Source organism: Somniosus microcephalus, chromosome 15 (genome assembly GCF_052327205.1).
Source record: "Somniosus microcephalus isolate GS21.2 chromosome 15, FLI_Smic_1.0, whole genome shotgun sequence".
NCBI lineage: Eukaryota > Metazoa > Chordata > Chondrichthyes > Squaliformes > Somniosidae > Somniosus > Somniosus microcephalus.
The window spans coordinates 35,756,275-35,779,811 of NC_141001.1; the positions used below are offsets into that span (position 1 = coordinate 35,756,275).

Here is a 23,537-nt window from a genome sequence, read left to right on the forward strand (position 1 = left end):
TGTAGGCTTGCCTGTGGGAGCTGACCTTTGTGTTCGACGTGTAAAAGTTTACAGAAACTTGATTTAAACAGTACCATCACTGTTAACTACGTGCCCGTTGGAATTATTCTTCTTCTTAGGCAGTCCCTTGGAACCGAGGATGACTTGCTTCCACATTAAAAATGAGTTCTCAGGTGACTGATGAGTCCAATGCGGGACCTACAGTCTCTGTCACAGGTGGGGCAGACGGTGGTTGAAGGGGCGGGTGGGTGGGGTGCTTGGGTTGACGTGCGCTGCCTGCGCTTGGCTTCCGCTTGCTCCCGGCGAAGAGACTCGAGGTGTTCGGCGCCTTCCCAGATGCTTCTCCATACTTGGGCTAGGGATTCCCAGGTGTCGGTGGGGATGTTACACTTTTTCAAGGAGGTTTTGTGGGTGTCCTTGAAGCGTTTCCTCTGTCCACCTGGGGCTCTCTTGCTGTGCTGGAGCTCCGAGTAGAGCGCTTGTTTCGGGAGTCTCGTATCGGGCATGCAGACAATGTGACCCGTCCATCGGAGCTGATAGGACTATAGGCCATTCAGTCCCTCGAACCTGTTCCGTAATTTAATTATATCATAGTTGATTAATTAACCTAGCCTCAACAGTTTGTTGAGAGAGAGATAGAGGGAGTGAGTTCCAGATTTCCACCACCCATTGTGTGAAGAACTAGAGAGCAACTTTCTGGTCTTGCAAAGGCTTTAAAATATCTTTATTTATTGTGCTGCTCTGCAGAGCCTTGCAAACAAAATATTTGTTTTAGGACAAGGTGGAACAGACACTGGCGTGATGTAGGGTGAGCGGGTCCCCTTGACACCTGTTCGTACGGAAGCATTAATGCGTGCAGGAAAGATTGTTTTAGAGTTTACATCCAGAATGATTGTTTTCTGCTAAATTTTGGCTCTGAGCTACCCTGTCATGAAAACTATTGAAATACAAGAGAAGACCACAGCAAACGCTAACTAAAGCTTTCTGTCGCCGGATTAGAATTTCCACTTCACCTACAGCTAATTGCAGAGACGTCAAGGACCTGACGCCAAACGCTATAACTGGTAAACAAAGCTCATTTATTGGCATTCTAGGGAGGTGAAAGTTGGCCAGAATTCCTGCTGCTGATTCAGTGTCCCATGTCAATATTGGGTGAGGGCAGGATCAGGCTTGGCTGTGATGCCACACTGTGGTCAAAGAGCCTGCCAGTGTTCACCAAGACTCAGACGTGAATAATGATCACTTGTGTGCGATACTGGAGTGTGCCCATTGAAATAAGAAGTCGAAACCTTCAGCACAGATGAGAGAGAATCGGAAAAGTGGGGTGGGGGAAGGAGTCTTACAACGTACTATTGTCGATGCGATCATCGAGATCGTAATTAAACCAAACTGTGACGAAAGTCGCAGCAGCGTGACATTCAAATCATGTAACTATCAGTGCTAAATCAGCAATGGTATTACAAGGGAAAGTATCATTTAATGGGCATCAGTTGTCCTTCTGATCACAAGAAGTCTGCCATCTGGTTCATTGCGCTGATTCAAATATCTTTTCTGTCTGCTACTAAACCAACTCCTCTAAGCAGCTTTTAAAAAATTCATTCTGGGGATGTGGGCGTTGCAGGCAAGGCCAGCATTTATTGCTCATCCCAAACAACTGACTGGTTTACTAGGCCACTTAATAGGGCAGTAAAGGATCTACCACCTTGGTGTGGGGCTGGAATCACATATAAGGGTAATGACGACAAGTTTCCTTCCCTAAAGGACATTAATGAACGAGTTGTTTTTTTACAACAGTGCAACAGTTTAATGGTCACTTTTGCTGGTACCAGTTTTTTTAAAATTTCTAGAAATCAAATTCTCGGGCTTACTGCCATGGTGAGATTTGAACTCTCATTCTCTGGATTGCTAGTCCAGTAACACATCCACTACTCTACCACACCCTTGAAAATAATTAATGGTACAGTTGATCTTTTCTTCTCTTGCAAAGAGTGTTGCTTCAGCTCAGCAGACTCCGCATCACCTTCTCTGAGATCTCGAGGAGAGCCTAGATGTTGTGCTAAAATATGAGGATAAAAAATGCAATTTGATCTCCAAGGACAATCTCTCTCTACTAGTTGCAGTGCATTATATAGCCAGCCTTGGAAGAGGAGAGGGCAGTTTGGAATCTGCAGTACGGAATCTGGAATTCAAAGTCCCAATGTTGGCTTTTGGAAGCCTTCACTTTTAAAATCGGATACCAGACATCAATGAATTTTTGCTTTCTGACCATCATAAAGGTCAATTAAATATGTTGGATAATTAATATAACTCCCTTGGAGTTTCTGAAACTTTAAGTAGAATTGTTGGTTCCAATTGATAAGAACCTTCCTGAAACCTTGTCATTAATGGTAAATTTGACCATAACTCTGCTGTTTTGTTTTAAACATTCTCAGTTGCCACTTTATGTTTGAATAAGGCAACTCTCTTGCACACTGGTCTGCTTCTATAGCTTCTAACAAAGCGCACTTATCACACACACAAGAATTCCCTATTACTTGCTTGACTGGAAAAAGGAAAATTAACTTGGGTAAAATGGAAACCATTTCACAAGTATAGGATCTATTGTGTAATACAGCATTAATAATAAAACAGCACTGTAAGTAACAGGGCAGTGGCATAAATGGAACTTATGTATTGAAGTTAAACCCATTTTAATATATGTATTGTAGCAGTATAAACTGCTGTTGATTTATAGCTGTTGCTGAAGGCTATCTGTAGTTTACCTGAAAGAGAGAAACCCATCTGACTATAACATTTGATGGGTGGGTTCCGCTCTTTCCTGTTCCACTGAAACATCCCTTCCTCTTGAATGCATCAGATTATGCAAATTTCCTGAAACCGATTTGGAGCAGTGACATGCCATCAATTACTAATGAATAGAAACACGATTGGCAGAAAGAATAACTAAGTGCTACAGTATTTCACATTGCATTGCACATCCGCTGGTTTACCCTGGGAGTTATCTGCAGGTGATTAATTTTCAGCTGAACATCTTTTAGGTCCAGTCACGTGATCACCAGATCACAACCACCATAAATAATTTTGTTCTAAATACCACAGAGACGTATTGCAAATCATCGAAACACCATCCAAAACAGGAAAAAGAAACCACTTTGATTCATTGTGACTGCCGGACGCTTTTGGAGGTGCAAACTATTCCAGTCACTTGGTAGGGGGTTGGATATTACTCGCCATATGTCATCTTAATTCGGTCCATTCCCCAGTTATTATGCAGTTGAACTTTACACTGTCTCTGTCAGTGAGTTACCTGTATTGGTTACTCTGGTTTGTTGCACCATCTAGTAGCACCTCATTGCCATTGCCTCGGCTTTCCTGCACTGTATAAGGCTTGCAGAAATTACTTTGTTTAAAAAAAAAAAAAAAAATTCTGTTTGCCCCCACCCAATCTCTCAAAAAAAAAAAAATGGCATGTACTGGAACGATAGCAAAATACTGCGGATGTTGGAAATCCGAAATAACAACAGAAAATGCTGGAAAAACTCAGCAGGTCAGGCAACATCCGTGGAGAGAAATTTGAGTTGACGTTTCGGGTCAAACCCTTCTTCAAAACTGGAAAGAAAAGAAGATAGATCGGAGGCAGGGCTGCGATCGGACAAAAGAATAAAAGAAACAAAAGAAGTAAAAGAGACAATAAAAGGTATTAGAAGCTAGACGAGATGGTAATAGGCTGAGATTAGGTGTAAAGTGTACTGGCAGGGCAAGAGATAGCTGCCAGGTGTGAGAGAGAAACAAAAGGAAAAGGGGGGGGGGGAAGGAGTGGAAAAATTACAAGAAAAAATGAATTGGTACCTCCTGGCAGCAGTACTGTTGAGATAGGGAACTTGACATGGTAAGAACTGCAGGTGCAGCTGCACCTTCGAAAGCTCTGCAGCACTGCTCCACCCGAATGTCAATCCCTTTGTTAATTATACAGAATTAATTACGTCTAATTTGCTTCGTATCTATAAACTGTCAGCAATCTAAAAGTTAAATGTGTTGGATGATTGCCTCCACACAACCGTTTAACATTTTTAATGCATAAAAATGTTTTTTTTTGTTTCATTTAGGCCCAAGGTCAGACTTTCAAATTTCCAGACATTTTTCCTCAGAAAGATCAAACTCCCGAACCCGGCTCTATGGAAGATATCCAAAATAAGTTTATGGAAGATGAGAAACAGAAGCAGAAAGCAGACCCTCGGCGTGGCGGTGTCACTGACTGGTTTGGACTTTAAGAGAATCAACTTTTTAAAAGTTGGACTTGCATATTTTTTTTAAAAAAGAAAATATTATTTTCCAGATATCTTGCTGACCAAGCATGATCAAATGTTTTGTTTTGAAAAAGTGTCCGCTCGGCAGGTTTCAGATGCTTCATATTGTTCATTGTGAGGGCCACCCCCTGTGGACATTTGTACATCTTGTGTAATGTTTGCTGAGCAACAGCTGTTCTTCAGCAACTGACCCGAGTAGATTCATGTAACGCAGCGGTGCAGTGCTCTGTTCTAAGGTGAACTTTTGAGTGAGTTTTGACGTAGGCTGATCGGAAACCTGGCTCCCAGTAACTGGCGCAAGCTGCTGGGCATTGTTCATCTGCGACTGAGAGCGCAGAATGCTCTGGGAGCTGCCAAAGTGTGAATGTGTATGTAAACCCATGTGAGGGCACTCCGGCAGCTTAAGTTAATTTGTTAAGTTAAATTTGATGTTGGTGGGGGGGCGGGGGGAATGAAATTATTCTAAGGCCAACTGTCATGTTAAAAGATCACGTCTGCCAAGGAATTTATTGGGTTACTCTGTACACTATTTTTGACAAAGAATCAAAATTGTAAATTGTAACTGTTCATTTTTTTCAAGCAGCAGTCTAATATATTATGTGATATTTGAATAAAATTTGAAAGAATTATTGCATTAGCAGGTTTGTACTACATCCAAAAACCATAAAGAACTGAAATATTTCATGACCTCCCAGCGCAAGTTGTGATAAAAGACACATTTGATGTGTACCAATCTCTCAATGGTGCTGGTTACAGCCAACATTGTGTTTTCAGACTTGCCTGTTATTTGTGAAGGTGGGTGATTAGACTAAAAGTGCAGGTTACCCAAAAGTCACGGTGTGTGACATTAGTACCCCGTACAACTTACACTCTAGCGCGGGTTGGAGCAGGAGCAAACCACTTCGAATCGCACATAAATCTTGCTATTTAAGAAAAACCCTACATGATAAGATGATGTCCTGATGTTTCAGTTCTCTGCGTGCATCAATTCTATGGATGAATATTGCAAAGCATTCCGCTTTGATCAGGCACTACATGAAAAGTTTGAGAAACCTCTTCCCTCTAACAAAGCTGACAACTGGCGAATCGGAAACAGGAGCAGCAGTCGGTTCGCCACTTGTTTGTTAGAGTAAGTGAGCAGTTATAGGAACAGAACACACTGCTTGTAGGGAGAGGGGATGGTGAGTGGAAAGCTAGCATGAGCAGTACCACCAGCACCAGAAGTGCATCTCCTGACCGACCATCATATAGTCTATTAATGGTGGTCATTAGAAGAAGATTGTTCTGAGTTCTCAGCTTGGGATCAAGGTGCAGTTGCGGGCAGTAACAGTTGGGGAATGGGGGGGGTGGGGAGTGTGGTGCAGTGTGAACTTATAATGCAAAGCTTCACTTTTATTAACTCAAAATTTAAAGTTCCAGAAGAGTTTTGGCTGATGTGACTTTCCTGTCCTGTTAAATATAGTTGCTTGCATTCATAGTGGCTTCACTGGCCCGGAGTTTACGGTCCGGATGACAGCAAACGCATGCGGAAATCCTGAAGTTGCGGTTTGTCATTCACTGCTCTGACACAGGCTGTGCTGTGCCCCTGCTCCCCCCCACCCCACAGAGCCGACAATCAGTGTAATCACTCAAATCGGAAACTTCAGCTCTTCCGCAGTAATTACACTATTAAATTTCCCATTAAAATTTAGACCCAAAGGGATTACGTGTAACTGGGATTTTAAGTGTATTGACTGCTAAACAAAGGTAATGGGCCTGAAAAATGAATTTTAATTTTGAGAGTGTGAAATTTATCCATTTTAATAAAAGTTTGTTCATTTTTATTACAGATTTGCTTTTCAACCATTCGAAAGCCCCAATCTTTGTATTGCTCTCTCTCAACATTTTTAAAACGCTTGAATTTTAAGAGTACCTGGTTTCCGGTCTGTGAACATTCTGCATTTTGATTAACTGCTTAGACAGCTTGTTGACGTCACAGCAGCTCGCACAAGGGGATCCCCACTAAACTGCATTGATTCGAATTGAATGTCAGAAAACCCGAACTTCTCGACACAGAGATCGCGCGATCTTTGTGCGAAGTTTACTTCAGGGCCAGCTTCGCTGACTGCATATTCCGGGCCATTATTTTCATGTGCCAGTCTTTTACAAACATTATTAAGATAGCTTGCAACACTTATGTAAAAAGGAAAAGATTAGCGAAAGTAAATGTGGGTCCCTTACAGGCTGAGACAGGAGAAATTATAATGGGGAATAAGGAAATGGCAGAGAAATTAAACAAATACTTTGTGTCTGTCTTCACGGAAGAAGACGCAAAAAAACTTCCCGGAAATAGTGGACAACCAAGGAATGAGGAACTGAAAGATATTAGTAAAAAAGTAGTACTGGAGAAATTAATGCGACTGAAAACCAATAAATCCCCTGGACCTGGTGGCCTACATCCTAGGGTTTTGAAAGAGTTGGGTTTTGAAAGAGTTGGCTGTAGAGATAGTGGATGCATTGGTTGTCATTTTCCAAAATTCCTTAGATTCTAGAATGGTTCCCACAGATTGGAAGGTAGCAAATGTAACCCCACTATTTAAGAAAGGAGGGAGAGTGAAAACGGGGTACTACAGACCAGGTAGCCTGACATCAGTAGTAGGGAAAATGCTAGAATCTATTTATTAAGGACGTGGTAACAGGGCACTTAGGAAAATAATAATAGGGTTGGGCAGAGTCAACACGGATTTATGAAAGGGAAATCATGTTTGACAAACCTGTTAAGAGTTTTGTGTTTGTAACTAGCAGAATAGATAAGGGGGAACCAGTGGATGTGATGTATTTGGATTTTCAGAAGGCATTCGATAAGGTGCCACACAAGAGGTTATTAAACAAAATTAGGCCTCATGGGATTGGGGGTAATATACTAGCAATGATTGAGGATTGGTTAACGGACGGAAAACAGATTGTTGGAACAAACGGGTCATTTTCAGGTTGGCAGGCTGTAACTAGTGGGGTGCCGCAAGGATCAGTGCTTGGGCCTCAGCTATTAACAATCTACATCAATGATTTGATCAAGGGGACCAAATGTAATCTATTCAAGTTTGCTGATGATACAAAGCTGGGTGGGAATGTAAGTTGTGAGGAGGATGCTTGAAGGGGATATAGACAGGCTAAGTGAGTGGGCAAGAACATGGCAAATGGAATATAATGTGGAGAAATGTGAAGTTATCCACTTTGGTAGGAAAAATAGAAAAGCAGAGTATTTTTAAATGGTGAGAGATTGGGAAATGTTGGTGTTCAGAGGGACCCGGGTGTCCTTGTACACGAATCACTGAAAGTTAACATGCAGGTACAGCAAGCAATTAGGAAAGCAAATGGTATGTTGGCCTTTATTACAAGAGGATTTGAGTATAAGAGTAAAGAGGTCTTACTGCAATTATATAGGGCCCTGGTGAGACCACACCTGGAGTATTGTGTACAGTTTTGGTCTCCTTACCTAAGGAAGGATATATTTGCCATAGAGGGAGTGCAATGAAGGTTCACCAGACTGGTTCCTGAGATAGGGAGATTGACCTATGATGAGAGATTGAGTAGACTAGGCCTATATTCTCTGGAGTTTAGAAGAATGAGAGATGATCTCATTGAAACATACACAATTCTTACAGGGCTTGACAGGGTAGATGCAGGGAGGATGTTTCCCCTGGCTGGGGAGTCTAGAACCAGGGGTCACAGTCTCAGAATAAGGGGTTGATCATTTAGGACAGATGAGCAATTTCTTCACTCAGAGAGGGTGGTGAATCTTTGGAATTCTCTAACCCAGAGGGCTGTGGAGGCTCAGTCGTTAAGTATATTCAAGACATAGCTTTTTGAATATTAAGGGAATCAAGGGATATGGGGATAGTGCAGGAAAGTGGAGTTGAGGTAGACGATCAGCCATGATCTTGAATGGCGGAGCAGGCTTGAGGAGCCAAATGGCCTACTCCTACTCCTATTTCTTATCATCTTATGTTCTTTTGCTTGCTTTAATAAGTAGTTACGTACAGAGTTACCATTTTTATTTTTGATTAGAGCACTTAACCCGTGGAAAATTTTAGGTGCTGTTATTATCAATGAGATTAAAATTGTGCATTAGGTATGTATAAAAAGTGATGGGGTTAGGTGTTTGTTAAAAGTCATGGTGGATTAGGTAGGTGCCATCTAGTTAAATAATTTCTGTATATAATGAACGTTGATGCACTGTTTTTAGAGCATGTCTGTTTGCTTTGTTGTTGCTTGCTCTAATGCAGGGCAGACTGCCATCAGTGGCGTTTTATATAGTGCCGTTAAATGGCGGGAGAAAAAGTTGATCTGGTCTGTGAACCTGTCGTGACAGTTGCAAGCTAGGATGGCTCGAGAGGCTGAAGACTGGTGTTTCATTGCTGGGCAGGATTCCAGTTTTCACTTGACTTTGTTCTAGAGAACAGGACCTAATTGCACTTTCACTTATTTCCTGAGCGACAGTGCATTATACTTTCATCTGTGGAAACTCGGGGCCTCTCAGTGAAATTCGGTCTCAAAATATGTCTGCTGTTTCCTGCATTTTATTTACAAGCAAGTTACGTTGTGCTTTTTGGGGTTCCTCTTGGCTGAGCTTCTTGGTGGTTGTGGTGCATTTCTAAAGTGCACTGTTGATGGTTGCTATGGTGGTTGCTGGGGAATTAAAGGTCAGTAGTAGGTGTGAGGTTGTATGTGCTCACTGCAACATGTTTATATAGCTCTTGGATGAGAGAACAGTGAAGAAAGTGGGCCTTTCATTGTCAGAGGAGACACACTTTGGGCAGAGGAGGGTGGGTTTTACTGAGTTGCAACTTAAATGACGCCAGCCCAGCATATGGCACATATTCCACAAATGAGGGTGATGGGATAACTCTGGAGTGACGGGCACGAATGATATTTATTATATGACGTGGCCTATTCCATTTCTAACAATTGTACTGGGCTTTCAGAAGAAAAATTAAATAGTAATTTTGTAGTTTGTGGTTTCCCCCCCCCCCCCCCACCCAAAAAAGTCAACTGCAGCGTCTTTGTGAAAATTCTGTAATTGTGATCTACCGACCTACGATGATACTGCTGTATCTTTTGCTACCTTTTCTATAGAAGTGTTATTTCCGTATAAAGATTTATTTAATTCATTGAACTGATACAAAATTGATTTTTCTTCATTCTCCCAGTTAAGAAATGAGAAAAATGTTAGGACTCGTAGTAACCCCATTGCACTCACTTTAATTAGTGTAATTACTTTTCTGCAAATTGATGCATTTAAAAGAAGGGGGCACCTTGAATTCTCAGTAGTGCCGCTTTGGCCCAATGTCAGCAGACAGAGCAGATCTGTACTGCCTGTTCAAACTGCTCTCCAGCAGATCTTTATGCTTACTTAACTGCAATCTAGGCTAACACTTCAGTGCAGTACTGACGGCTGCACTGTCAGTGGTGCCATCTTTGAGATGAGGCACTAAACCAAGGCCCCATCTACCCTCTCAGGTGGACGTCAAAGATCCCATGGCACTATTTTGAAGAAGAGCAGGGGCGTTCTTCCATCATCATTAAAACAGATTATCTGGTCATTATCTCATTGCTGTTTGTGGGAGCTTGCTGTGCGCAGATTGGTTGCCGCGTTTCCTACATTACAACAGTGACTACACTTCAAAAGTACTTCATGGTCTAAAGGGCTTTGGGACATCCTGAGGTTGTGAAAGGCGCTATATAAATGCAAATATTCCCCTCTCTCACAGACCACCTCTCCTTTACATCATGTTCTGCTCACTGTTGACAGCCTGCGAGTGAAATTTCTGGTTAGAGCAGTGCTAACAAGATGGATGGCTCCTATCAATAAAAACTTGAAGGTAGTTCAGCAATTTAAAAATGTGGCTTTGCAATTATTCTGCAGCTGATGCTCACAGTGTGGTGTGCCTGACTCCATCGAAGTGTGTTTTCAAGGTTCTACTGTGTGTCTTGCATTGATGCAGCACAAATACTTGTCCGGCTAAGTCCTTCAAAAAAAAACTATTAAATCATGGCAGAAGTTCAGTCTGTGGGACGTAATGTGTAATCAGATACTAAATGTAGAAGATAACCCAAGACTGGATCACGAGAGTTTTTACAGTAAAGATTAATTTTTAGTATCATGTTCAACTGCTTATTGAAAATACAATTTTTATATAGTTTAAAGAACCAGATCTGAATCATTCAAAGAGAATTTAAACATGACACGAGAACCCGCATCTCCGATTATAAACTCAAAAATCTTCCTTGTTTTTTGAAAAAGAATTATTTTGACTACATAGAGCTCTGAATATAGTTAATGACTCATGCAATCTTCCAATGGCATATCAAAGATTCCCAGACATTTTTTACATGGTTGACATGCTTGCTGGCTGCATCGTCCACGACTGCTAGAATTCCCAAACACTCATAATTAGGAATGAAGGACCTAGGAGTAATTGTGAAGTGATTGATATGGTGCGTTGCCATGGGAATACACAAACATGCACTATAATAGATCATGGTGACCGCCTTCTCTCATTACAAAGGATTCCCTCTTATCAGTTCTCTATGTTCCGACCACCGCGGCAGCTACCAAAGTTGACCATATGGATTATGTTATAGGGCTGAGCGTTCAGGGGATTTTGACGTGCAGTCTGACACCAGACAGTCTCGGATGATAACCCCTCGAGTTTTGGGAACAGCTTGACTTCACAAGTAATGATCACAGAACCTGGCTTGTGCTTGCGATCACTGCGAAAAGCAAATTGACTAATGATCTGTAAATGGTGTCATTAGATCATTAAATGAATGCTGGCCTTTTTTGATTGGTTAATGAAGTCAAAGTCATGTCAAGTTTTACTTTGCAAAACAGTTATCAGGGAAAACATTGCTTTTTAAAAAAAAAAATCTTTGTACCGTTCTCTGTTGCAGTTTGTTGCAAAGCTGACGCTGTCATGATGGGATATTTTGCCACTTAAGGTGGAAGGTCAACTGGGCTATTTCCTATTAAAGTATTAATTTTCTCGTCTGTAGATCTCCATATCACACACACCATCCCTGGCAGAGAACTAGATTGAGGGGTTCCTGTATTTACACTGTAGCCAACCACCAGGGCTTGAGATTGGCTTTGGATGTTTTCCCTATGATTCACGCCCCCCCACACCCCCTCACCCCCTCCAAATGGGGTGAGGAGGCACCTGGAGCCAGCTTGCTAATTGCACAGAAGAATAATAGGTACAAGCCCGTGTTTAAGCTGGCCTATCCCTTTAAGGCTAGAAAATCATTGTTTCAGGCTGTAGCTGAGAAGCACTGAAAGTTGTTCTTGATCTTAATAAAGTGTATTGCCTGTGCGTTCTGGCATCATGCTCAAGGTGTGCCAGGATACAGGAAACTTTGGTTTATCCAAAGGTTAACTGTCCGGAATGCTCGAGCCACCGGCAAAAATTAGGAGCCGTTTCGTTAGGTTTTTTTTCTTTTCGTTGCTTTTTTTTCAACCAGTCAGGCTCTGCAAGGTCTCGCTGACGCTGTTGCTAAGCTACAGAGACGCTTGCAAGGTATGGCCGACTGTTTAGAAGCTGTAAAGCAACAGGGTTTGTTGCCAGATAGGGAGCTCAAAATCTCCGTATGTTTCAACATTAGCGCTGGTTTGTCCGGCAGTTTTGATGGGACGGCAACAGCTCGGTACCGTCGGTGCCGGATAGCACAAAGTTTCCTGTACATTGTTTTATAACTGGATGTTATGCCATGTAATGCACAATACATTAGAGCACTGATTTATTGTGAATATATCAAATAGCATTTTTATTGCAGTGTTCTGGGATTTTTAACCAATGATTTGGGGATTGAATATCAAAATGCTGCTGATTTTTTTCATGAAAATTGTAAATGAGTGCTTTTGAATATTACAATCAATTTTTTCACTCTTGCTTTTTTAAGGTCCATTTTACACAGCGAGATGGTGGGTATGATGCACTGGGTGAAGATAGGCGAGTGACATTTAACCAAACCTGCAGGTGAGCGGGCATCCTCCGATTTGGTAAAATTGAGGTGCGAGTGCTGGATAAAGCAATATTGTAGTGGGAGCCCTGAGGTTTTGAGCACCGGGGGGGGGGGGGGGGCGGTGTGGTTATGGTTCCTGAGTTCTGGCAGCACTCTGAGTAAAGGGGTCCTGAGTTGGCACTGTTACAGTGGAGCCTGGTGTTTGAAAGAACTAGGGTGAAGATCCTGAGGTTTGGCAACATTTGGAATGGGGTGATCTTGGAGATTAGTAGCATTGGGGGGGTGGGGATGGAAATGGTCGAGTGGGAAGAATCCTTGAATTTGATATTTGATGGCATTGGGAAAGTATTCCTGGAGTTGACAGCACTCTGGGTGGGAGGGGGCAGTCTTTGGATTTGATCCCTTTGGACTAACGTGGAAAAGCAACCAAATGAATACATAAAGAAGGAACGAGCTTGCATAAATGGACTCTGAACAAATACGGCATTGCCGCAATTAAAAATACCTTAATTAATATTTGAACCAGAAATTCTAATTTCTGACTGACTTTATCAACAACGTTAAAAAAAAAAAGCATCCAAGAAGAAGGACTTGCATTTATATCCAGGGCCCTGACGTGTAGCTGAACTCTTACCTCACCCAATGAACATACATATTCCTGGCCAGCAACAGGCTTTATGTTTAAGCACTTCCTGCATGTTTAGTATGATTGTGAAAGCACAGAAAGCGAGTAAAAAGCTTAAAGCCTATTCCGAGCTGGGAGGAAAAGATCAGGTCGAAGGTCAGAAGTGGGAAAGACCACCTTGGAAAATGGGGGTGGGGTGGGGAAAGAAAGGACTGCTTACAACAGCAGGGGGAGGCATTTGGCAACAGGACAATTTTAATAGACCTGAGGCCGGTGGCACTGTGGGGATTCATTTAGAAGTAATGCGTAAGTGTGTTTAAGCATGAAAGGCAGGTGTGATAGGAAATTAATTTGATACTTGGAGAAAGTGTGTGTTAAAACGTGTGCATGATGAAAGATCAGCTGAGGTGATTCAGTTAAATTGTGTGCTACATGACATTTACAAAAAAATCTGTTTGAAGCCATTGCTTAATAGCATTCCTCCTAATATCAATCAAATAGGGAAACTTTGTATCATGGACTATGGAGAAAAACCTACTTGTGTGCTAGATTAGTCAACTCATTCATCCTTCAGTGCTGGTCTTTTGACATCGCTTGGATTAGTTTCCATGTACCACTCCATTATTTATTTTATGCTAAACATAACTAGCAACTATTGGGACAGAGACTGCAGCCACTAAAAAGAAGTGTGCAAGTCAGTCGCCACCTGTAAGCTTGAATGGGCACATGCCATGGGTTGTTATAGACTTGTTGCATAGACTAGGCTTGTATTTCCTGAGTATATTAGATTAAGGGGTGATCTAATTAAAGTGTTAAGATGATTAAAGTTGATAGAAACTATTTCCTTTGGTGGAAGATTCCAGAACCAGGGGCATAACCTTAAAATTAGAGCTAAATCATTCAGGGGTGATGTCGGGAAGCACTCCTTTACACAAAGGGTGGTGGAAATCTGGTACACTCTCCCCCAAAAAGCTGTTGAGGCTGGGTTTAATTGAAAAACGGGGATTGATAGATTTTTTGTTAGGTAAGGGTATTAAGGGATATGGAACCAAAACGGGTAGATGGAGTTAAGATACATGGAGCAGCCATGGTCTAATCGAATGGTTTAGCAGGCTCGAGGGGCTGAATGGCCTATTCCTGTTCCTATATTATCCCATCACATCCGATCTTGAGTTTGATAAATGCATTGCTAACATTTGATATTTTGCAGAAGAAATAAGATGGAGAATTCCCCTGATGGTCAGTGGGTAAATGCACTGCCTAGTGAAGTACAGAGCCGTGCACGCCTGGATGGTCCGAGGTTCAATTTCCAGTCTCTGCTGATTTTTTTTTTTAACTCCCCATTTTCAGATATGACGCATGACATCTGCGCCGGTCATTGAATGCCATCCAGCCTTTACTCAAGTTTTCTCCCATCTATTTAAATTCTATTCCAGCCGGTCTGACGTTGATGTGTAGGATTCACATTTGGTTGCACAATGAGGGGATGAAAGGCCTTCTATAGAGGTAGTTGAGGGAGTTTTCTGTGCAAGCCTGCAAAGCAACGTGGGCGCTATCGATTGTACCCTGGATCTCGGGGAGGGTGGGGTGGTGGGGGAAAGCCAGCAACACTAAAACTGGACTTTCCTATCTCGCTGCGGCCTTGCTGTGGGGCCAAAGGTGATGGATTCCCCAGCTCTGTTGCAGAGTACATCAGGTGCCTGATGAGTGCATGCCCATACTACAGCCTGGCTCATATTATACCCCGAGATGAGCCTGTGCCATATGGAGTGCGACGGTCACCTTGGTCGCCACAGAGAGAGCTGTGCAGGCAGGTGAGTTTGGCAGCGGGTCCTCCTGCAGATGGTGCTAGAGCTGCCCTATTGCCTTGTTTGGTGAAGCGCGCTCTTGTGCACATCTCATTAAGGCCATCATATGAGGTGCGTTGCCTGTATATTTCATGGGTAATATCCAGTGGGCTGCATCCTCCTTCAGTGCTGCCTGACTCTCCTTTACTCCAAGTTTCTGCTGCTGCTCCTCCATGATCATGGCATACAAGGGTTCCCAAGAAGCCTTCACTGTTTGAGGTGAAAGCCTGCCGGTAGTCTCAGGCTGTCAGATGCAGTGAGAAGCAAGTCCTGGTCTGTGTTGGCAGAATGGCCAAACAAAAATTGCTGCCCAAAGTTTCTCCCAGCTGCAGAAGTTCTCCACACTGTTCAGGCGTAGAAAGCCCTCATTTCCACCTGTTTCCGCTGATGCTGGCAGTGTTCGCATTGTACAATTCTCGGCCTAAGTTACTCGGAGTGCATTGCAAGTGTACCAGCAGGAAACTCGAGGTCGCAATGCCACTGGCCCTCATTATCATATTTAAATGAGGGCACTTGGACTTGCCAGGCGGGTCATAGGAAGGGCCAGAAACCATGAGGGAATTTGGGGGAGGGACTTGGTAGCGGAAATCGGGTGGAAACGGCTTTTGCCTTCCTGCCGCAAGGTTAATTACCTCAACTAAGCAACGGAAATATGACAGAAGAAACAAGGGAGTTCACCCACAGCATAAATGCGACAAGACAGTAAATGCAACTAGATGAAAATTCTAGTGAGGGAACCACAGAACTTCAGTTTTTGATGCTAACTTTAAAAAAAAAAATTTGCACTAACTTCAGTATAAAACTATAATTTTCATTGCTGCATGTGCTTACAAGCAAGTTTATTAGCTTTGCCAATAATTATGAAGTGGTGACGATGCCCCTTTTAAGTACTGATAAAAGATGAGGGTTTGTTTTAATATTAATATGCAGTACATCCAGGGTTTGAAAACTGAGGCCAAATCACAATTTGGCAAAAACCAGTTAAGACTGGAATCTAATTTGGTTAAAAAGGACAGATGAATTCCGAGTGATTTTATTAATAACATTAGTTGGAAGTTTGTTTTTTAGTGTTGGGCTGTTTTGAGGAATTTGCCCATTAGCCTTTGTCTTGCTACAAAATCAAGAGGTCCTTTACAGCTAAGGGAAAAAACTGTATTGTATTTGCAGGCATTGGAACAGTGTGACACCATACTCATGGGACTATGTTTAATTACCATAACGTTTTGGAAGCAGCTAAAACAAGACCAGACGCCATTGAGACCCAAAAGAGTAGAGAAGCACATGAAAAGAACCACACAGCAACTCCACGCACTATAAACCCTATGCCGCAGGATTTGTTAAACATATGTATCTTTCAGACAGTGTATTCTTTGATTTATTTTTGTGTGTTCCTAGCTGAGCTATGTCGTTCGGCAGCTAAGTCAGGTTCACCTGCTGTGTGCTTCTTCAGACATCATGGCAATCTCATGTAAGTCTGTAATTTATTTTCCTTGTTCACATCAGAGGTAGAAAGATCTGCACTAAAGCAATCTATCTCAGCAACAGCAATGACAGCTTGTATTTATATGGCCACTAATGTAGGCGCTTCACGAGAGCGTTATTGGACCAAAAAGTACACTGAGCCAAAGAAGGAGCTATTCGATGAGGTACCTAAAAGCTTGGTCAAAGAGCTGGATTTTAAGGCGGATCTTCAAGGAGAAAAGAGAGGCGGAGAGGTTTAGGGAGGGATTTCCAGAGTTTAGGGCCTAGACGGCTGAAGGCACAGCTACCAATGAAGGAAGTGGGGGATGCATAACAGGCCAGAGTTGGAGGAATGCAGAGTTCTCTGAGAGTTGTAGGACTAGAGGAGGTTATAGAGAGAGTCATTAGAGGGACATGAACATGAGGATGTGAATTTAAAATTTGAAGCATTGGTGGACAGGGTTGATCGGTGAGCAGGACTTGATATGCGTTAGGCTACAGGCAACAGAGCTTTTAATGAGCTCAGTTTGATGGAGGGTGGAGGATGAGAGGCTGGCCAGGAGTCTGGAGGTAACCAAAGTACGGATGAAGATTACAGCAGCAGATGGGCTGAGGCAGGGATGGAGACGAGCGATGTTCTAGAGATGGAAGTAGGCAGCTTATGTGATGAGAGGATTTGGGGTTGGAAACTCAGCTTGGGGTCAAGTGGGACACCAAGGTTGCGAACAGTCTGGTTCAGCCTGAGATAGTGGCCTGGGTTGGGATAGAATTGTTGGCAAGGGTATGGAGTTAGTGTGGGGGGAGGAACCGAAGACAGTGGCTTCGGTCTTCCCTATGTTTAACTGGAGGAAAATATGGCTCAGTAGGCATGGATGTTGGACAAGCAGTCTGACAAAGCAGAGCCAGTGTGTGTCATGTCCATTATCTTACCGCATCTAGAATTAAATGTATTAGTTATGGTTAGAACTTCATTGTAAGTGGGGTTTCAGTGTAACTTGTGAACAGAAAATGATGGAAAATAAAGTAAAGTGCTTTTAATATGGAGGGCTTACTTTACAAAAACACAGTGCCAGTCAAGCAAGCTACACTTCGGGAGAAATTGAAAAAGACAATACTTAACAATACAAATCAGAATTTAAAGATGCTCTGCCTTAAAGTGGTAATTTTTCAATAGTAAGAGAATTCAGTGGTAAAGGCAGAACTTGCATCTATATGGCACCGTTCATGTCCTCAAGATGTCCCAACGCACTTCATAGCCAATTAATTACTTTTGAAGAGGAGTCACTGTTGTTTATGTAGGCAAATATGGCAGCCAATTTGCACACAGCAAGGTCCCACAAACAGCAAGAAGATAAATGATCGGTTTTGGTGGCGTTGGCTAAGGGGTAAATTTTGACTGGAGATCTTCCCAACTTGTCTTCGAATAGTATCACGGGGTCTTTTACATTCACCTGAACAGGCAGGAGTGGCTCCGATCTAACGTCCCATCCGATAAACGGTACTCACTCGGTGGGGCTACTGGGCATAAAATTGCTGGAAAGATCATTGCAGTTATTTATGTTTCAATTATTGGTTGCAGTATCTTTAACTTGAGACATAAATTCCTTTAAAAAAAATTTTTGATAGTGAGATGACTCTTTAAAGTATTTACATTCTCCTCGCCCTTCTTCCTATTTCCCCATGTTGCACACCCATTCTTGTTGAGAGTGTGAGTAGGTGATCTGCTCCCAGATCTATGCCGGCGCTACTTTGAAACCAGCTGCTAAGAGGGATACAAAAGAAGCCTGTAGTGTCACTGCCTTTGATTTTGCACCGCTCCCCCCCCACCCCCCGCCCCCCTGCTTCCTGTGGGTAAGCAGTTGGCCTCTGCTCAGCACTACCCTATAGTGTCACTGCTTGAGATCAGGCACTCCAGTGTGAAGTGACGGGCGGGATCTGTGGGACAGCACGTTACAGCTGCCCTGCCCTTTGAGACATAAATCTGCAACTTATAAAACACACTGCGTTAGTCACAGTGGTGTCAACCCGTAATGATCAGTTTATTTTTTATGATCGAATTTATTGCTCGTTCAACACTCTGGCCAAGAGTTTCCACTTTGGGCACAATCAGCAATCTGGGTGCAAATTGCACTAGTTTTAAGAAGTGTTTTTTTTTGTTCAAGTTTCCGCTCAAACTCATTTGCATGTTGCTGAATGTAAAACCTGCCATGAACCAGTGCTATCAGGCAGCGTTTTAGAATGCCATTAAAAATAAATTAAAACATTTTGCATTAAAAAATATTTCCTTGATATATTTAAGAGTGATAACCTTTTTAGTAATGCAGATGAAAATGGGCTTAATCACAAAAAAAATAAGCATTTTTAATCAGAGTGTCTGGTCCACCACCTGTGAGTAACTTGATTTTAAATAACTGAAAATGTCTTTAAAAAAACTATGTGGAACCATTAACTAGTCACATTGGTGTACAGTAGACAGTTTCTTAAATTAAAAATTTTAAAGCTTTTAAAACGTGCCTATTAGGGTCCTTGCGCTTAATTAAAAAAAGCTTAATTTTAAGAGCCTCATCATAGGCCCGCGAACTGGTGCAATTAGCTGAAACTCGCAACGGAGATTAATTCGATCTGGGGGTTTGGACAGTTTTGCGGGCGGGGCCGGCTTCTAGCGCGATGTTTTTTCAACTAGCGCAAAAGATCGCGGAAACTCGATTTGCGCTGGACGTAATTTACGCTTGAAATTCTTCGATCTTTGTGCTGGTTTGGCCAATTTGGGCGAATTGCGCTATACCAGCGCAGCCTCGAGGAAACTCCTGCCCTCCAGCATAGACCGTATGTTTCCGACTTAGTTGTGAATCAATGAAGCTCATAACAGACAGCAAACACTAAGGGGGCAATGTTCGACTAACCGCTGGCCTGTAAAGCCGGCGGTGCAGGTTGGGCGCTAGTTATAGAAACCGCCCAATTGTTCCTTTCCATTGATTTGAAAACGGGTGGTTGCTATAACGGGCGCCCAACCCGCGACGCCAGTTTTACACCCTGGCAGTAAGTTGAAAATTACACCCAACCAGAGGCAAATTATTTTTCAGCATTTGAAAGAGAGAGTGAGTTAACATTTTAGATAGGCCCCGTCATCAGGATTCTGAAATGTTAACCTGTCTTTCTCTTTCAGATGGTGACGGACTGGCTGTGCAATTCCTGAATTTTCTGTTTTTATTTTAGATTTGCAGATTTTATTTTTTTCATCCCTACAGGAGCTAATATTTCACCGATTTTGCAAGATAGAGTAGTTTTAACCTTTGCCAGGAAAATAATTTAAAGAAGGCAAAAATAAATGGTATGTTGCTCCAACCAGAGATCCTGAGAGTTATGCCTCGGACGACCCATCAACACCGAATGAGTGAGTCAGAACATTTGAATCTTACAGCAGACTGTGGAGCTATGTGCCTTAATGCCAACTGATGACTATCCGCTACCAAGATTCCAGAGGGGCCGAATCATCTTAAATCTACAAGTCTTGTACTTCCTGACTGCAGAACAAGCACGTACTGTTTTTTGTTAAATCTTCTGTGAGTAACTTTTACCACACAAACAGTAATTAAACTGTGGTAGAATTCTCCGCTGCACTCTGATGTGACATAACTAAAATAACCCATGGCTACCGGGTGCACGACTCATGGATCCGACTGGACAAAACACACTCGATAGCTTTGTTGTCAATGTGTCTCGGTCGGGCCACTCGTGTAAATATGGTATCACCATTGGTAACTCGAGGCTGCCACAGTGTAGCCTTAATTAATCATATTGCTGCAGTCCTTCCCCCAGCCCCATCCTCTGACAGAAATGCTCAGGTATGCAACCGATCGGTTACAGCAGCATTTAGTATTTTTTTCCAGACTTGGAAATAAAGTCAAGAGTCTTTAATCGAGCTGTTTCTGCCTCTCATTAGGACACTTGCTGGAGCCAGCGCACCCTACGCTGAGAAATAATTGTTAACATCCTATCCATACCTTCGATATGCTGATGTGTTAATATTTAAGACCATTTCCAGACTGCAACATAAACATGTCTCATTGACTTGACCCAACTGATCACAGGAGATGGGACCGCTGTCCTCAAATGACTCGAGGGAGGTTTTTTCAGCCATTGATTCAGAAATGTGGAGAACAATGTGATGCTTTCACAGTGATTGTATCTAGATCAGTTTGTGACACAACACTAAAGGGCTGTGTAAGTGTTATGTAATCAGTACACGAAAATGCTGAATCACACTCCATTAATATTTCTTCCAGTTTTTGTTTGTGGGAAGGGGGGGATTTAAATTTTGCCAGAGTTTTGCATTTGCTCTTATATTATTTTTAAATTTTAAAAAGGGACAGAAGAGTGTTACCACAAGTCAAACGATATCATTCGTAGCGAACTTGCCGGTTTCCAGACAGAAATTCCAGTGCTGTCCACTTCTCTAAACAGACAGCAAAATTTGCCCCACAAAAGCTCCGTTTCTTCCTTCCCCACCGGCATCCATTTTAAATAACAACAGAAAATTCTGAAGATATACAGCGGATCAGGCAGTGTCTTCGGTTCCCTAGCCACTGACTCCATCCCTCTCCCTGGCTACTGTCCGAGGCTGAACCAGACTGTTTGCAACCTTGGTGTTGTATTTGACCGTGAGATGAGCTTCCGATCACATATCTGCTCCATCGCCAAGACTGCCTACTCCCACCTCTGTAACATCACTCGACTTCAACCCTGCCCCAGCTCATCTGCTGCTGAAACCCTCATCCATGTCTTTGTTATGTCTAGACTTGACTATTTCAACCCTCTCTGGCCAGTCTCCTATTTTCACTGTCCATAACCTTGAGCTCATCCAAAACTCTATCCTAACTGGCACCAAGCCCTATACACCCATCACCCCTGTGCTCCCTGACCTACATTGGCTCCTGGTCCGGCAATGCTACAATTTAAAAATTCTCATCCTTGTTTTCAAATCCCTCCGTGGCCTTGTTCCTCCCTATCTCTGTAACCTCCTCCAGCCTTACAACCCTCCGAGATCTCTGCGTTTCTCCAATTCTGGCCTCTTGCACATCCCTGAATTTAATCACCCCATCATTGGCGGCTGTGCCTTCAGCTGCCTAGGCCCTAAGCTCAGGAATTCCCTCCCTAATCCTCTCTGCCTCTCTACCTTACTCTCCTCCTTTAAGACGCTCCTTAAAACCTACCTCTGACCAAGCTTTTGGTCATCTTTCCTAATATTTCCTTATGTGACTTGGTGTCAAATTTTGTTTGATAACGCTCCTGTGAAGGATGTTTTACTACATTAAAGGTGCTATATAAATACAAGATGTTGTCTGGAAGAGGAAGACAGATTAATATTTCAGGTATCGCCCTTCATCAGAACCGGCACACAGTCAGGCTGGAGAAGCCCCTCATATAGCACACAGCCAAATGAAGGAAGAACAGGTGGAGCTGAGCAGCAGGGATTTGGTAACTACTTTCACAAAGGCAATACATGGGTTTAATGGGTAAAGAGGTTTTAAAATACAGGGAAAAGGTGTAAAGAGGTGTATACAGTGTATATAGTGCTAGGGCTGTGCCATCTTCTGAACGAAGATCTACAAACAAGATCAGTGTTCAAATCAAGTCCAATGCATTCATTTTATCCATTGTTTGGTATGTGAATGTTGTCAGCATGATGCCCCCTAGCAATGCCTGATATTGTTGTGCCTGGCTGGCTCTGTTTGCTTTCGAACACATCTATTATCACGCACATAGATGCTTGATGGACCAGATGCAGCATTGCCTTGAAAGACAGCTGTCTTATCCATTCTAACTAGACATGCCCCTGCTGCTAAACACTCCCTCAGCATGTTGTCTAGCCTGTGAGCAGCAATGAGATCTGTGAATCCCTCCCTGTGTTGTCTCGCAGCATGGGCAAGGGCGGGGGAGTGGGACTAACTGGATTGCTATTCGAAAGAACTGGCGCAGTTTGACGGGCCGAATGGCCTCCTTCTGTGCTGTACTATTCTATGATTCTATACTGCATATTTAATGTAAGGTTACGGCTGTTTATATGGAAACTTAAATGGATTCTTTTCTACTAGAGGAATTATTTTCTAAAATCAAAATTTAACATGCTTCTGCCAAACAATACTCCCCCCGAAACCAAAACCAACACCACAGGCCACAACCATCACACCATACAAATTGACTTTACATTCAATTCAACCCCCAGCTATGGCTTCCCCTACCGCTTTAACCCTAATGAGCCCAGTTCTTCATGTTGTTGTCTTCCCCACAGAACAACATTGGCTTCTAGCCCTCCAATGACAACACTTAATCCAGTGTAGGATACAATCCTCATTGGTTCTTTCATTGCTACTTGTGTTTCAGTACAGTTTCTAACCATGCTCCTTGAAATGGGTGATGGACAATTCTACAACTCTGAAATTTGATGATGCTCCCCCTTTTGATGAGTCCAGTCTAGGACTGGTGAAACAGAAACTCTCAAAGCAAGCAGCTTAGTGTACTGCAGAAGGACGTATTGTACGGCAAGTGTACAATGGCCGTAAGTGAGGAGATATCTTGAGTAACAGTGCTGCCCAATAACTGCCTGGAGGCCTTATAACTGTCAGTCAAACCATGGATGTAAGATTAAGGAAGAACTTGCATTTATATAGCACCTTTGACGTCTTTGGGATATCACAACATGCTTCACAGCCAATAAAGTACTTTTGAAGTGTAGCTACTGTAATGTAGGGAATCTGAATGTCTTTATCTTGGCAGACAGTATTTTCTGGTACATGGCTCATACACACCTACCAAGGCTCATTCATTTAGAGCGCAAAACACTTCTGATTTAAAATGGCACCTATGTTGGTGACATTTTCGAATTAGTCTGAATAGTAAATCTTCACTGTGTTTGCAGTTGGTCTCATTTTCTGATCATAAATCTCACATCCAGCATTTCCCCACTTTCGACAGCACTGCTTACACCATTGGTTGAAGGTTTTTATGATTTACAGTGTTTCATATGATGGGGGTCTGTTTTACGTGAGGCAGTACTGGGTCCCACTCCCAACACTGTTTCAAGTGGGATACAAAATGTCCTGACTTTTTTTCTTCTAGCTCCTTTTCCTGCTGTCACCTTCCTCCTGCCCTTCCCCCCACAACACATGTGGCGATTTTCCCACTGGAGTTGGGTTTTGGTTTGGGTGGGTTTGAAACCCGCCTCCACTGATAGTTTTCAAAAAATTGTGATTTTCTCCTGTTTGGCCACTTGATTTCAGAGGTGTGAGATGCCCT

The 23,537-nt window shown here is 42.7% G+C and overlaps 1 protein-coding gene across 6 annotated transcripts in view; it reads left to right on the forward strand.

Moving 5' to 3' along the window:
• The window catches only part of mrpl23 (mitochondrial ribosomal protein L23), a 65,270-nt gene that overhangs the window by 31,404 nt on the left and 10,329 nt on the right, over positions 1-23,537 (forward strand). For 3 of the 6 annotated variants that reach the window (XM_086007649.1, XM_086007647.1, XM_086007648.1), the window contains exon 5: positions 12,246-12,322. In XM_086007649.1, the coding sequence (XP_085863775.1) occupies positions 12,246-12,322 (77 nt within the window). Of the gene's footprint in view, positions 1-4,106; positions 4,937-12,245; positions 12,323-15,947; positions 16,249-23,537 lie in introns of those variants that run through there. The other 3 variants (XR_015080965.1, XR_015080966.1, XM_086007651.1) reach the window with 3 other exon arrangements.